This window comes from Mixophyes fleayi, chromosome 1, assembly GCF_038048845.1.
Source record: "Mixophyes fleayi isolate aMixFle1 chromosome 1, aMixFle1.hap1, whole genome shotgun sequence".
Classification (NCBI taxonomy): Eukaryota; Metazoa; Chordata; class Amphibia; order Anura; family Limnodynastidae; genus Mixophyes; species Mixophyes fleayi.
The window spans coordinates 8,351,910-8,368,528 of NC_134402.1; the positions used below are offsets into that span (position 1 = coordinate 8,351,910).

At 38.8% G+C, this 16,619-nt stretch overlaps 1 protein-coding gene across 1 annotated transcript in view; it reads right to left on the minus strand.

Moving 5' to 3' along the window:
- LOC142111029 (vomeronasal type-2 receptor 26-like) overlaps window positions 1–13,631 on the minus strand; it is a 33,883-nt gene extending 20,252 nt beyond the window's left edge. The window contains exon 1 of the mRNA XM_075193792.1: window positions 13,326–13,631. Within this exon, the coding sequence (XP_075049893.1) occupies window positions 13,326–13,631 (306 nt within the window). The remainder of the gene's footprint in view (window positions 1–13,325) is intronic.
- Between the last annotated feature and the right edge of the window lie 2,988 nt (window positions 13,632–16,619).

Genomic DNA, 16,619 nt, shown 5'->3' on the forward strand with positions numbered 1-16,619 from the left:
GTGAAAGGTAGATAATGTCATTTTGAGCTGTTTGTGCTTCTTAATTACTATCTATAGCATTAATTTTTTTCCCCAATAATTTCCAGTCTATTTTCTAATGATTCCTTAAGAATTGTCTAAATTTTCAGCAATTTTAGCCAGAGTCTGCAGCGAGCTGTCTTGATAAAGGATTTTGTAATTTTGCCATTGTTGCATTTGCTTTCTCCCATTCAATTACAAAAATAATTAATCAGTCTAAACAGTTCTCTAATTCCATCACTTACCGTAAATCATCAGCAATCATATCTCCATCTATATATGTATTATTTGCCAGGGCCAAAATCTGTATTAGAATGTGGACTTTTAATTGCTTTGTCAAGACATGTTTTGGGCAACCAAATCTGCATCAATGTGAGTATTATACATACTTGCTTGTGTGGGATGGGCAACTATTGGCCCATCTGAAATGCCTGTTTTGCATATTACTTATACTTCAGTAACAGAACATATATTGCTTAAATACATCTCCATATTTATATACATCGGTTTTGCTGGACCACCACCGCTGCAAGACTCAGGGTATTGATTCTTCAGCCCTCCCCTGTTTGATTTAGAAGGGCAGCATTGCAGCACAGATCTGCTTTACTTGTAACATTACTCTTGGCTAAAGATGAATGCCCTACCCATAGAGAAGTGCATAGTACTAGTCTTTGAAGTTTTGGTATGAGTGCAGGCCACCTTCGACTACTTTCTTTTATAAATTTCTAATTTGATTCATTCATACCTCTCACCATGCAATGACCTCTGCCTCTTACTGTACCTTATTTGTCTATGATGGATGCCCTGTAACATTCAAAATGTATTGTGTGTGTAGTCTTTGAAGTTTTTTAGTGTGGGTGCAGGCCACCTTTGTCTATCAGCATCAACATTTTTTTTTTATTGTGACAAGATATTTGAAAGCTCCAACCTTGGCTAATGATGATTGCTTTGCTCATCGAGAAGTAAAAAGTACCAGTCTTTGAAGATTTTGGTATGAGTGCAGGACACCATCGTCTATCAGCACAATTTATTTATATAACGGCAGCAAATTACACAGCGCTTTACAATTGGGTATCAAATTGTCTAAATATCGACTGATGCCTCTGTCCATCTAATGACATCTGATTGTTACTGCCTCTTCACTCTCCATTATGCATGCAGTCTAATGTTCCAAATTTAGTGTGTGCATAGCGTTTCAGCATTTTTATCTTTTGCACCTTATGTTAAATGTATTTTGTTGCTGAATTTATGTAATGGGCTCACTTCAGCTGGTGGCATGGCAGATGATTTTTTTCTGCAGCCACTGCAATGTTCTATTTGCGGTCGCTGAGTGTCGAAAATGCCCAGAAAAAAACCTTCACATGCAAACACCCTTTTTTAATATAGATGTCTCTGAATGACCCTTTCAAAATTGACATGTATTGCAAAATAGAAATAAGTTTAGAATATATAGCGTTTTTGTGGGGATGCAGCTGTGTTGACACTGACACGCAGATACCCAGTGGTTTACAAAATGTATTCAGATGTCACCAGGGGCGGATCTAGAAAGGTATCCTACCCCGGGCGATTTAGGGGGGGGGGGGGGCGTTTTAGGCCCCGCCCCCTTTTTGACTTAAAGGCTGCCGGCGGCTGCACAATATGTGCAGGTCCGCTCGGCAGTGACAATGTGCTGTCCAGCTGCTCTGATTGTGTTTTAAACACAATCAGAGTAGCCGGGCAGCACACTGTCACTGCCGAACGGACCTGCACATAGTCTGCAGCCGCCAGCAGCAAGCCCCTGCTAGGGGGGGCCCCGATCGCCCCCTCCCCTGGATCCGCCACTGGATGTCACTGCCCCACACATGATTATTTTTACTAGAAAATCTTAAAATGTAAAATAAATAAAACAAAAAATTGATTTGTGTTTTGGATTCTGCTGCGATTAGTCTGACAGCAAAAGCACACTGTTTTTATCCACTATTTATACTTCTTAGTTCAGAATGATATCTAACTCAGTCTATATACTAGAACTATTATATATGCATTAACAATAACTAGTAGCCACTACTCTAAACTCACTGAGAGATTGAAATTAAAACCAATTGATCAGGAAACTTTTCTAGCTAACTGATCTCTACAGAACTGCTTTAAAATAATCACATGATTCTATTGTTTTCTATGTCCTTCTTTCACTCCAAACGCTATTTTAGAGCAGAGCACTGTAGCTAACATCCTCCCTACATGCTGCCTGTTCTAAAATGACACAGGAGAAGACAAACACAAAACGCAAGTTTTGCATCAATATTTTCCTGTAAATTACATGTTGCTTCGTTTAGAGATCCGAAATTGACACGTGAAATCGAGTCACGACTCGATATCACTCGGAACTCCAAATCTCAGACCTGTCAGACTTCTAACAATTCGAACCACTCATCTCTACCGATGACTCCAACTTCTTTGCCTATCTTGAATTACCTGTAGAACTTTTTTCTGTGTGACTGTTATGGTTAATGTTTAACATATGCTAATGACATTTGTACTTGACTTTGTGCTATTTGTATTTCTATTGGCATTATTTGAACTGGTATCTGTAATTACATGTTTTATGTTTAATTAGTATTCATTTAATTTAAACTGTGACTTTCCTAGATAATGATAATGATGATTATGAGGATGATGAGGATGATTAGGATGATGAACATATGCTACTTATTAGCCTAAGTACATCTCTGACTCAGGCAATAACTGTAATATTATAATACAATGGACTGTAGTTCCTGGGTTGTGTCTGTACCTGGTGCAAAAATGTGCTACATGCAACACAACACTACACTTAGTTAAATGCTTTCAGTTCTCTGACATATAGAGGCCGGTCTTAGTAAACTGCTTTGTTATGCATTATTTAATTACTTGAAGAAAGAATATGGACTACTTCAACAAGATAATTCACTTTGGATCTAGGTATGTAATAAAATGGTTAACAAGACATTCTGGGAAATTTGTTTTTAAATAAGACTGCTTTGACCAGCATGCCCAAACCATTAATGGCAGCCTGGGCATGCTGAGACCTGTGGTGCACCAGGGACAAAATTATTTTTTAACATTTTATTATTGTTACCCCACACGCACAGTCCCAAAGGTGTGAAAACAGCTATTCAGGTATAATTTTGTTAAGGGCTGTAATGAAGCCCAATTGTGAGTCTTATGCACAGGTAAGTGCACAGGGTGAAGAAAGGTTACAGGCCAAATTCAGTTGCACAAGAAGGTAGATATCTATTGGTGAGATTCAAAACTATGGTCTAGTACACAGAATGAGGAGGAGGGGTCAGGATTCAAAGCCAAGGACTGGTAGACAGATAGCGGACAAGTGGTAGTTAGAGATATAGCCAAGTTCTTGTACATCTTGTACACAAGTAGCAGATGAGAGGTAGTTTGATATATAGTCATAATCTGGAATGAATAAGCGGTGTTATGTGGTATAGCCAGGTCTGGTTAATGAGTAATGGACAGCGGTAGTCAGACACATAGTCACGGTCTGGTAAATGGGAAGTCTGGAATGCTAGCTACTGGTCTATTGAGACTCAATAACCTGGCAACCATAACCTCCTGTTGCCAGATACTTATAGTCACAGGAGTCACTACCCAATCAGGGACATATTTTCTCTGCCACTCACCACTCTAATTGGTGCAATCAATATCAACTACTGCTCAAACTACTCCTGTTGCTTCTCAGCCTGGGGCCAATGCAGAAACGGTATGTAACTTATATTTGTTAGACAGTGTTTTACACAAATCGGGAGTAATAGGAGGCATTTTTCCTAATTTACACTACAAGTGTTTGGGGTGTCAGATATTCACCTCTTTGAAAAAAGCTATTTTCTGGCATTGAAATTATTATATACCAGCACTATATTTTTCTGAATTTGCACTACAAGTGTTTTGGGTCTCATTAAAATGGATTCACAGCAGCCCACTTATGAGCAGGATTAGCAGAAGCTGCTGGCACCAGTCCTGATGGTAGTCTTCCTTGTACATCATCTGGTAAAGCCTATGTAAAAGCACATAGTCTTTTTAAGTCAGGGAAAAAAACACACAAGAAAAAATCTTTTACCGTGTTGAACAGAAAAAGAGCTGTAATCGAGGAAAAGTTAACTGCCAATATTTTTTTTTTTGCCAACATGCCATTCTACACACGCAGTGTCAAAGAAAGAATGAGGCCTTCGCCTTCGATCTAAAAATGTTACTGAGCCTTCTTCTTGTAAGGTCACTCATGACAAAGCAAGACCAAGTAATACGGAGTCCAAAAGTGATGCTGCACAACTACTGTTACGTGTGAAAGTCGAGCTGCAAGAAAACAGTAAGGCATTAGAGGAAAATGTATGGTCAGAATCAGAAAAGACACCAATCCGAGGAGAGTCCATCCACGAGTGGTGTGTGTAATTGTGACCATTCTGATAGTGTACCCATAAAGAAAGGCCCTTTCAGCAGTTCAGCTGATGTGTGCCTGAACAGCCCGAGTGTAGCCGGTGATACACCAATTGAGGATGCCACTTTGGAATTAGAAGAGGATGAGGGGGAGATTTGTGTAGCCGACGAGGGCGCTAATGAGGATGTTGATGAGGATGAGGTTATTTGTGTAAGTCCTGCACCAGTGGCAGCAGTTCTGGCACGTGACAAGAAGAAGCCCATTGTCATGCCTGAGCATAAAACCAAAAAAGCCACTACTTATGTGTGAAATTATTTCTACCCAAATCCTGACAACAGTTGTATAGCCATTTGTAGTGTATGCCAAGCAACAGTCAGTCAAGGGAGGGACCATAACCATCTTGGAACTTCATCCATGTTACGCCATTTGACGAGAGTTCATGGCAAGGTGTTGGGAAAAGCTGAAAATTATGGCAGAAAAATAACAAGTACTCCATCATCAGCTAGGGCCCTTCTCTCACCTACATCCTGATGGTTGCAATCTACACCCACAACACCGTCCTCATCAATATCCTCAGTAGCAAACGGAGCTAGCCCTGCATCCCACTTGGTAAGGCTCGATGACTCCTGCACTATAATTGTTTCCTCTGAAGAATGTTTGAGCATTAGTCCCACTTCTGCTGCTGTTGCTGCTGCTGGGGTCGACTCTTCCTCCCACAAGAAGCCCAAGAAGAAGAGCACTACTACTTTACAACATTTTACTGTGAAACAATCTTTTGCTAGAGGAAGCAAATATGACAGCAGTCACCCAGTTACAAAGTGGATCACAGACGCCATGGCGACTATGCTAGCGTTAGAACTGCATCCAATATCCACAATAAATACAGCTGGTTTTCCACGGTTAACTGATGTTTTGTGTCCCTACTACAAAATTCCATCGTGACACCATTTTTCACGTAAAGCTATTCTGCAACTATACCAAAACATTCGTAAAAATGTACTAATTGGGCTCAAAAATGCCATTCTACCCACTGTACACTTAACCACAGATATGTGGACAAGTGGAAGTGGCGAAACTAAAGACTATATGACTGTGACAGCCCACTGGTTTGGTCATTCGTCTTCACAAGCCGGAACAGCAGCAGCATGTACACCACTACGTAACATTTGTCACAGGCAGGCTACTCTTTGTATCACTGGTTTCACTAACAGGCATACAGCTGATAATTTGTTACGAAAACTAAGGGATGTCATTGATACATGGCTCATACCACTAGGACTCTCCCCAGGATATGTTATTTCTGATAACGCCAACAATATTATGCCAGCAATACATCTGGGTGAATTCCATCACATTCCCTGTTTTGCTCACACAATAAACTTGGTGGTGCAGAGCATCTTTAGAAATAACCGTGAGGTGCAGGAGATGCTTTCGGTGGCCCGTAAAATTTTGGGACATTTCCGGCATTCTGCCACTTCATGTAGGAGATTGCAACAACTCCAATAACAATTTAACTTACCCTGCCACCAACTTAAGCAAGAGGTGTTAACAAGGTGGAATTCTACCCCGTACATGCTTCAGAGGATGGAGGAACAGTGCAAAGTCATATAAGCGTATTGAACAAGCCATGACATTGGGAAAGGAGGGGGAATGTATTTCACTCTTGCACAGTGGGGAATCCTTTCTGTGCTGTGCTATTTGCTGAAACCATTTGAAGTTGTGACGTGTGAAGTGAGTTCAGACTCTGTTAGCTTGAGCCAAGTCATTCCCTTAATTCGACTATTGGACAAGCAGCTTGACAAACTGAAGGAGGAGATGAAAGAAAGCAATTCCGCAAAGTATTTTGGCCTTGTAGATCAAGTACTTAATTAGCTTCGCAGTGATAAAAGAGTTATTAAAATCTTGAAGTCGGATCACTTAGTTTTGGCAACTGTGCTTGATCCTAGGTTTAAGACATACATTGATTCTTTGCTTCAAAATTACCGAGATGTGAACATTTTTCAAGGAGCTATTGGTCAGCAGGTTGTCCGCTGAACTGGGCTTTGGCTTGACAACGTCTCCCCTTTCAGTTTCACAGGCAGCTGCTGCTTGGAAAAAATTGCACTTTCCAAAGAGAAGCAGGAATGACGCAGGTGGCAGACCACAACCGTTTGACATCTGGGCTGGTTTGAAAGATTTTATCGAAAAATGTGTGAAATTGCCCATAGTTCCATCCAATTCTACTATTAACATGCAAAGGATGGTGGAGGACTATTTTCAAGAGTTAATTGATATGGAAATGTCAGACAGTCCCTTTCCATACTGGGAAGAAAAACAAGCCATTTGGAAACCCATGTACAAACTTGCTTTGCAATACCTAAGCTGCCCACCCTCCAGTGTGTACTCAGAAAGAGTATTCAGCACAGCCGGAAAAAACCTTGTCAATGATCGACGTAGGAGGTTACTTCCGAAAAATGTGGAAAACTACATCTTCCACGAGGATGGCCTTTACCCGCAAATACATCCAATTACTGACACTTCTCTAATGGCTGATTCCAGCGGAGATGAATTAATAGTCTGTGATGATGATGTACACACTGATGAGGGTGAGGATGATGCTGAAGATGATGACAACAACATCTTTTTGAAACTTTCACTATAAGTGTAGGTTGTAATCTACCCCCAAAGAGAAAAGGGGCTTGGGGCATTTCTATTTGTCGTACGGTCTTTGCAAGCTGCTTTTTTGTCAATTTCACTTTTAATGTATGGGAATAATATACACCAAACAGAAAAGCTGCTTTGGGCATTTCTATTGATCGTACAGTCTTTGCAGGCTGCTTCTTTTTCTTTTACTATTTAAATTTTAATGTATGGGAATAATTTAGACCCAAACAAAAAAGCTGCTTTGGGCATTTCTATTGATTTTTTTTTCTATTTAATTATAAGTGTAGGGTGTAAAATACAGATAGACACCCAGTTGCCTTTTTTGCTATGAAATTCATTCGCTCTTTTTACACCATTGTCTGCCACCCTGGATTGGTGTGTGTCTGATAAAAGCACACATCCCGGGGGGGCAGCGCACCGTTGACATTTATTAGCTTTAGAATTACCTCACTTATCCAAGAAACAGGTGGAGCGGTCGTAAAAAAAAAATTGTAGATGTGGTAGGAACTGTCGTGTGTTTGAGTCATTGCTCTGTCACTTGCCATCCAGCCAGATCGCTGCAGTATTTGGATGAAAGTGTATGAAAAGCATATTGCGACCTGTGAGATGGTCAAAATGTAATGGAATTGACTGCAAATTAGTGTTAGTGAGGTTAATAATAATGTAGCTACAAAATTATACCTAAATTATGTTTTTTTTAGCCCAAAAAAATATAATTTTTTAACAAATTGAAAAACAAAACCAAGCAAACCCAAAACCAAAACAAGCAAGGGCGGTTTTGCCAAAGCCAATACCAAAACACGAAGGTAATCCAGATCCAAAACCAAAACACAGGGGTCAGTGAGCATCTCTAGTTAACTCAGATTGGTTTCCAAAGCCATTGTTAAATTGTTGTAATAATAATAATAATAATAATAATAATAATAATAATAATAATATCATGAGATCTGCTACATTATTCTAAATGGTGCAGAATATGCAGAATATGACTTTCTATTCGGTATCATTTGCATATTTTCACTCACTTTGTGTGCAAATACAAATGTATTTAAACCATGCTTTACTCCATACATATTTAAAGCCATATTCACATCATGCAAAGCATGTGCCATACTGATAACTGCAATATACACCTGGTAGGTGGTTGGATCTCCAGAATAAATAAAAAAGTCACTAAAAGTCCTCATCCCAGTGCAGTTATAAAGATTTATCTTGTGAGAAATTAAAAATATATAGTTCTTATGATAATTTCCTGACAAGCAGTGAAAGAACTGCATCCAGATATCTTCCAGTAACTTATCACTTGGATGACTGAATGGATGAAAGCTGTATAAACGTCCCTGTAATGCAGGGATATGACGTGATGGAGGGGAAAATGATAAACTGTTCTCAAATATTTCAAAAAACAAAATTTCTGTCGAAAGTGACCATGAAGCTGGAAGGATAGTTGTCTTGTTAATGAGAATATATTTTGCCCTGCGCAAAAAAGAAATAAACTCTGCATGAATTGAACCACAAATAACAATAACTTCAGTAGATGACTTTCTCATCTCTAGAGGAATAACGTGATGCTTTTCAAGCTTTTGAGGAACTTTCACTTTAAATTCAATACAAATTCCATAATTATTAAATTGTTTGCTCAGATGTAGCAGCTCCTGGTCTCCAGCATCATCATCTGATGTGATGATTCCGACCCAGTTCAAAACAAAACGTCTCAATAACTGTGCAATGGCCACATGTTGCATCTGGTAGTTTTGAACTGTGCGAAAAAAGTTTGGGTAAAGAATCCTATCACTTAGCAGCGGGTCTCTCGCTCCATAGCTGATCTACAAAGTCAATAATGTTACATTTACAATAATAACATATTGAATTCCATTAAAATTTTGATTTACATTAAGAAAAGGATGAAATGTAAAAGGAGAAATCATTTATATATAGTTGTACACAATTAGAAGAATGAGCATGACATTAGATTCGATTACAGATTAATGTGATGATGTTATCTTTGAATTCAACATTTGGAATAGTAATTAACTACACATGATGTAACCAGTGAGCAATGAATCATAACAATGAATGTAAACAGCAGCTAACTATTGTGGGTCATTCAGCATACCTTCATCATCATCACCATTTATTTATATAGAGCCACTGATTCCGCAGCGCTCTACAGAGAACTCATTCACATCAGTCCCTGCCCCATTGGGGCTTACAGTCTAAATTCCCTAACATACACACACAGACAGAGAGAGAGAAAGACTAGGGTCAATTTTGATAGCAGCCAATTAACCTACTAGTATGTTTTTGGAGTGTGGGAGGAAACCGGAGCACCCGGAGGAAACCCACGCAAACACGTGGAGAAAATACAAACTCCACACAGATAAGGTCATGGTTGGGAATTGAACTCATGACCCCAGCGCTGTGAGACAGAAGTGCTAACCACTTAGCCACCATGCTGCCCTACCTGATTATATTTGCATAGCAAAGACATGCTTGTAAATGGACATTTGCTGTTATGATGTGAGTGCTGTAGACTTACCTATTCCACCAATATAATTTTAATCCACAAGGGTTCCATCAATTCATTTTCATTGATAAATTTCGTAGTTCTAAACAATAAGTTCAACCAGTGGCTGCAGTGGTATTGTTGAATTTCGGTGGTTTGGAGAGACTTCTGCTGCTAATCTGATTAATAAGTCAACTCTTAATAACTGGCTTCTCCATGAAAGTAAGGCGTTGACATGGATGTAGCATGGTTTACTCGCTCTGTTCATGTGTTAATATTTTACACAGTTAATATAACATAGGATTTCTTGTAGAGTTGGACGCTAGTACATTTTATTTAAGTAAAATACAATTTTCCCTACTGCACAAAAATATGTCCTAAAGTAGAGTCAGACGCATCTTATCCTTAATATACTTAGAGAGGTGTAACGGGGAAGGGAGGGATTATTCAACATCAGCTAAGTACATTAAAGGTGAGTTCACATACTTGCTGTATACAGATCAGATAGCCACAGATATTCCTGTCAGGGGATAAAAGATCTTCAAAATCACATCCAGCAAAACATTGTCTGCATGTGATAGAGACTAGAACCGATTGATATGAAATCTTAACCTTCGCATCTTAAATCTCTTTTAAACAGATCAAACCAGTGTGACAAACGCTCTTCGCAATGACAATATACAATGCTGATAGGGTTTTCCCTTTACATTTATTGTCAAAGGTGAAAAGATGACTATTGTCAAAATTTCTTCCATTCCCCTGTCCCTAAATCCAAGATATATTCCCTAGTATATCTCTACCAAGTAATGCAATTAGACCATCAAATCAACTATTTGTTTTTTTAAAGAAATGTAATCTCTAATGTACCTGGTGTTTAATAAATAGCTCGGGAAAATGCTTATTCATTATTCTACCACTCACAGTATATACACCAGAATAGACCACATATTTATTTCCTCTTATTCTTGAATAATGAGCATCATCTTTACCTATACTACATCTATCCTCTATAATCAACTTCTGGATATAACTATAACCCCTATCTCCTGGTCTAATCATGATACTGCTTCTGTAAAAGTAAATGTTTCATAATTTAGACCACAACCACAATGGCATCTAGATAGACTATGATTTCCTACCAATACTGTTCTGAGGAAACTTCCCTAGCCATACAAAAATATACAAGAACACATATACTAGCTGTTGTATCAGGTGTTAAGTCATTAAGTTATCAATGAGTTGGATGTAACTGTTGACATTTTAAATATAATTAGCTGCCTAGCAGCTCTTCCTACACACCCATGAGGTGGCTGCCTAGTGTCATTTTTGTTTTTCATATTAAATGTTATTCAAATCTATCCAGTGGAAGGCCCAGAACAGGCTCCCCGGGTCAAAGTTCTGGCCAGCATACACCAGCGGGAGGTCTGACCAGGACCCGAATCCTCCTAAAACCTGGCCAGACTCTAACTGGACCACCTCGTGTTGGTTTCATACCAATGGGTGCAGGGGTGTCGGAATGCATAACTGGAGTGGCAAAAAAACCCCAAATCCATCCAGAGGAAGGCCCAGAACAGGCTCCCTTGGTCAAAGTTCTGCCAATTGTTCACCAGTGGGAGGTTCAACTGGTACCCTAACCCTCTATAACCTTGCCAGGATCCAGATGGGATAGATCACATTGGTTTCATCCCATTCGGTGCAGGGATGTCTGAATGCATAACCGGACAGACAACAAACTAAATCTATCCAGTGGAAGGCCCAGAACAGGCTTCTGATTAAGAAATACTGCCAAACCATCTAAATATAGACCAACATTTAGTGTTCTTTAATCTTTCTTAAAAATTCACTTTTGTCTTAATTAATTATTCAATTCTTTCACGATAGTCTAGTTTGTAAGTGCAACACTCCTAATCTATTAAAGCAAAAAACACTTTCCTTACCTGCCTTAATTCTTCATTTATACACATATGTCCTTAGATGTTTAATTAACTACTCTATCAATAATTTTTATTTTGCTAACTTATTATTTTTTTGAGGAATAAGTATAGTGCCTACCATAGGGAAATTTCCAACCCAAACTATTTCATTTTCAGTGAAAAATTAATCATCTCTCTTATCTTATACTTTCGAAAATCACCCTCTAGAATCTGGGTTAATGCCCTTATTTCTGGAATCACAACACCCACAATACATTTTCCTAGATATCTCTATTAATTCCACTTATATACCCTATAGTTTCACAAATAATACATTCCCTCAGGTAAATATATATGTGTAACCCATCTTAGGTTTATACTGTTCCATTGCCTACACCTTGTTGTGTACCTAGTGAATCATGTTCTCCTTTCACAAACCGCAGTAACATTACCACAATAAGGACCGTTATAAAACTGAGTACTATTAGACAAATTAACTCTAAATCCAAAATGTTCTATCTTCTCTTTCTGAACAAGAAATCATTATTAAATTGCAAGCCCATCTGTGAAGGGATTAATGCATCTGGCATGGAGCCTCCAAACAATAATTCAAACAGAGGCAGTTTAGTCTTACCAGTTGGCCACATTCGAGATTGACATCAGGGCAAGCGATAATGCATTTGGCCATTTCAGTCCTGTTTGAGCACATATTTTGTGACATTTTTTTTAAGTGTACTGTTCCTTCTTTTTACTTTCTCAGAACTCTGAAGATGATATGCTGTCTGTAGCAGTTGTATAATACCCATGGCCTATAATATCTACTAAGTAAATTCTTCTATAAAACTAAAAACCTCTATCTAAACTAAACACCCCGCTACCACAAATTTACTTATGAATTCCTTCAACAACTTCTTTGCAACAGTAGTGTAATCTGCTTTCACATATAAGTATATCTCAACTAGATCAACACAATGTTTGATATTTTTGCATTTGTATAAATACAACCTGTACTGTTTTAAAAAGGAAACATTGTTTGTAGCATATGTGCTTGCCTTGCTTTAACAATAGCAAAGGTTTTATAAAATTGAAAAGCTACATTAGAAAACAGGAAAAAACTAGAATGTCTGAACCATAGCTATCATTCCTCATTTGGACACATGAGAGACACCATGGGTTATATTTACTAAACTGCAGATTTAAAAAAAGTGGAGGTGTTCCCTATAGCAACCAATCAGATTCTAGTTATCATTTATCTATTGCTTTCTACAAAATGACATCTAGAATCTGAATGGTTGCTATAGGCAACATCTCCACGTTTTCAAATTTGCAGTTTGGTAAATATACCCCCTGGTGTGGGAGGGAACACAATTAAAGAGGAAGGGACATTTCAGTCTTGATAGACCCCTCATGAAAATTCACACATTATTATCTAAGGCACATTATTTTAAACCATTTTTCCACATAGTTCTCACCTCCCACCTTTGGAGTTTAGATGTCAATTATGACAGATTGATCTCCCAAATTTCACTTTGTTTTAAAGTGAGCTGAGATCAGAATGTCCACAGGACCTTGAATTCTCATCTCTGCTCATTCTGCTTAAGTAGTTTACAACTTTGGGCTTAAAACTCCTCAAGATCCGATCTCTCCCTGGTTTGTCTATTTTCAACAGATTAATGACACTTGCATAAATTCAAACTTATGTCACCTAGCAAAGCACATGTTGAGGTTACATTACAAGGCTACATACAATATACATTGTAATACATGAATTCAACAGAAAATAACAACCAATCATTAGATATACTACATAATCGTTATAGATGCACTTTACAGCAATTACCTGCGTATATCCATAGACATTCAATATTTGTGCCATATGAAGTGTAGTGAGAGACAGTTTATCTCCAATAAACCCAGCCACTTTACCATGTTCCATACATACATAATTAGGAGCTTCCTTCTCGTGCCCAGATATTATCTGTAGAACATCTTTTATAACTTTAATTATGTTTCCACAAGAATCGTACACATGATATCCCAGAGTAATATTGGGCAGAATTTCTGGGTTACTGTTAATCTCATCAATAGCAAAGATTAAAGCTTGGAGCTGCTGGTAGTCTCTGTTATTTACACTGTGAAAAAACATCTCTGAATTATTATATTTTATCATATTGGAAGTGTCCATAATGTCAATATACATACATGTAATAAACAAGGGATTCTAATATATAGTATATAACATCTGTATAATCCGTGCGTTCCTATGTCATCATTTCAGTGTTCTTTAGGACACCTTGTATTTTATAAAGAATAACAACTAGAACTGTGAATTATTATGGCTGCTCGACTCATCTTTTCCTCATGCCGCTCCTCCTCAGCCTCCCCTCTCTACCACGCCCTACACTGGCTCCCCTTCCCCTACAGGATCCTTTTCAAACTTCTCACCACCACTTACAAAGCTCTCTCCCAGTCTACTGCCCCCTATATCTCTGAACTCCTCACCATTCACACTCGGGCCCGCTCCCTGAGCTCGGCCAATGACCGTCGCCTCTCCTTCACTCTGATCACCTCTTCCCACTCTAGAATCCAGGACTTCTCCTGATCTGCCCCCCTGCACTGGAACAACCTCCCTCGCTCCATCCGTCTCTCTCCCAACCTGTGCTCCTTCAAACGGGCACTCAAAACCCACCTGTTCCTTAAAGCCTACCAACCATCCACCTAACTCCTCATCCACTCTTATCATTCTCCCTCTCTCCCCTGGCCCCTCTCTTCTCTCCCCCTTGCTTCACTGGCTCCCTTTCGTGCCTGTTTTTGTTTCACCCTCCCTTAGGATGTAAGCTGTTATGAGCAGGGCCCTCCTCCCCTCCTGTCTCCATAGCGGTTCTTCTGCTCCGTCTTTACTCCATATGTCTCCCTGGAGTTCCTGAAGCATTAATACTTTGTGTTTATTGTTCTGTACTTTGTCATCTTGTTTTGTACCACTGTTCATACTGTATATGGCGCTGCGGAAACCACAAATAAATGATAATAATAATAATAATAATATTAATTATGGATATTTCCTTGGATGTCAATAACATGAAGACTGCATGACCTGTGTCCTCATGTCTAAGTCATGTGTCACTGAGTGCCTCCAGAATGGTTGGGAGGGCACTCTGCAGCGATGCATCATCACAGAGTTTTCCTTACACCCCATAGAGGTGCGCAGGCAAATTATATATATCAGTGTAGAGTAGCACCCGGAAATGTGCACAGCCGGACATCGGCCCCTAGGAGTATTTATGAGAATACTTACAATATGTGTGTGTGTCTCATACAGTATATTATTACAGCACACAAACATCTAGTATCCCCATTTTTTATCCCTGATAATCTCAGACCATATCTGATCTTTAACATTTTTTTAGATGTACAGTCGTGGCCACAGGGTAAAAGGTACAGCAAGTCCTAGAGGACTCTCCCTAGACATATAATTAGCAAACATATAGCTTTAGATATGGTGACTTTCATGATTGTTGAATCTGCATTATTTTGGGGATTAATGGCTTGTACAGAACTTACATGACAAATATCTAGTTGCTAAATCTTTTCTAACACAGCTGTACCTGCTTTATACACAGAGGTTACCAGCATAGAGCAGTCACCCTAAAGTTGGTATGATACAGCAGACATGTAGTTCAATGTCTATGTCAAGGGAAAATCTATAGTTTTTCTGAACAAATTGTGATTCTAGAGGATGTCACCAGATCTTCACTATCACCAATGATATCAGCATTATTGTGATTGTTATTATCCTTCTCATCATTCGCTCCAATACCTTAAACATGAACTAGAGAAGTGTTGCTATGTCACATTACATGTTATCAGTTTGGACAATAAATCATATACAAAGCAAAATCCTGGTATATAAATTATAAAATATAGCCCTGATTTTCCTTCCTAAATGTAACAGTGACTCAAATATTATTGCTGACTTTCAACCAAGGCAAATACTACAAGTACTTTGCTTTGTTCATGTGTTTAACCTCATAGTACAAGGTTTGTTGTGCCATATACTGTGTATGGAGTGCATGTTAGTGATGTCTGTGCTCATTTTACACATTATATTGTACAATAAATGTGTTTACTATGATTCACCCAGTTGCACATTCTGAGCGCATCGAGCATTTGTTCATTGATCTGATGAATTCAGGGGTAGATCTGATCTTCTCTACTACACAAGACCCTGCAGGATGCGCCCAATACCTCTGTGGATTATAGATGTTGAACTAATGTCACCTGTTAATGATATGGGCATTAATGATAGAACATTTATTAGGATATTCTTAATGTCTACTGAACATTAAATATATTTTTACAGTTGCTCCTGTTTGTATGTTATAGCTGTATATCCTCAGGACTTAGACTAGCCCTGTAGCTGGAGCAAGAGATGTGACAGACAGATAACTTTGTGATGTCCAGAGCTTGATTAGGATGTGGCTGCGTGCGCTTGAGTTTTATCACATCCTTACTGTAAACTGACTACGGCCAAACGCTCATCAACGCCCTGTTCAGTCCCAGAACCGTAGGCTGAGTAAGTGTTCTTTACATACTAAGACAGAGCAGACATAGCTGCATTTAATGGCGTACGGTCCGGTTATGGGCATGTGCGAGTGATTTTGTGTAAGATACTCTCAAATTCAGCAGATTTTTTGCCTTGATGAATCAGGCCCAGAGATGGAATGACATGAAGATCAATCTACTACATTATATAAATTAATCTCTGACACATAATGTACAATATACAGATCCATTTACTAAACTACACACTATACTACCTTCTTCTACACAATACACACTATACATATCAACACACTACATGATATACTTTCCTCCTCTACACACTATACACTATGCAGATCAGTACATTACACATTACACTATGCAAGTCTACTTCGTCACACTAGCAGCCTTGCATATCAAATTTCTTTTGGGACAGCCCTTTATCGTCATTATAATCATCATCAGCTATTTATATAGCACCACTAATTCAGCAGCGCTGTACAGAGAACTCACTCACATCAGGTTATTACAATGTTACACATTATGCAATACGCTAGGGTATGCTGGCACCTGTAAGACCACAGATTGTGTA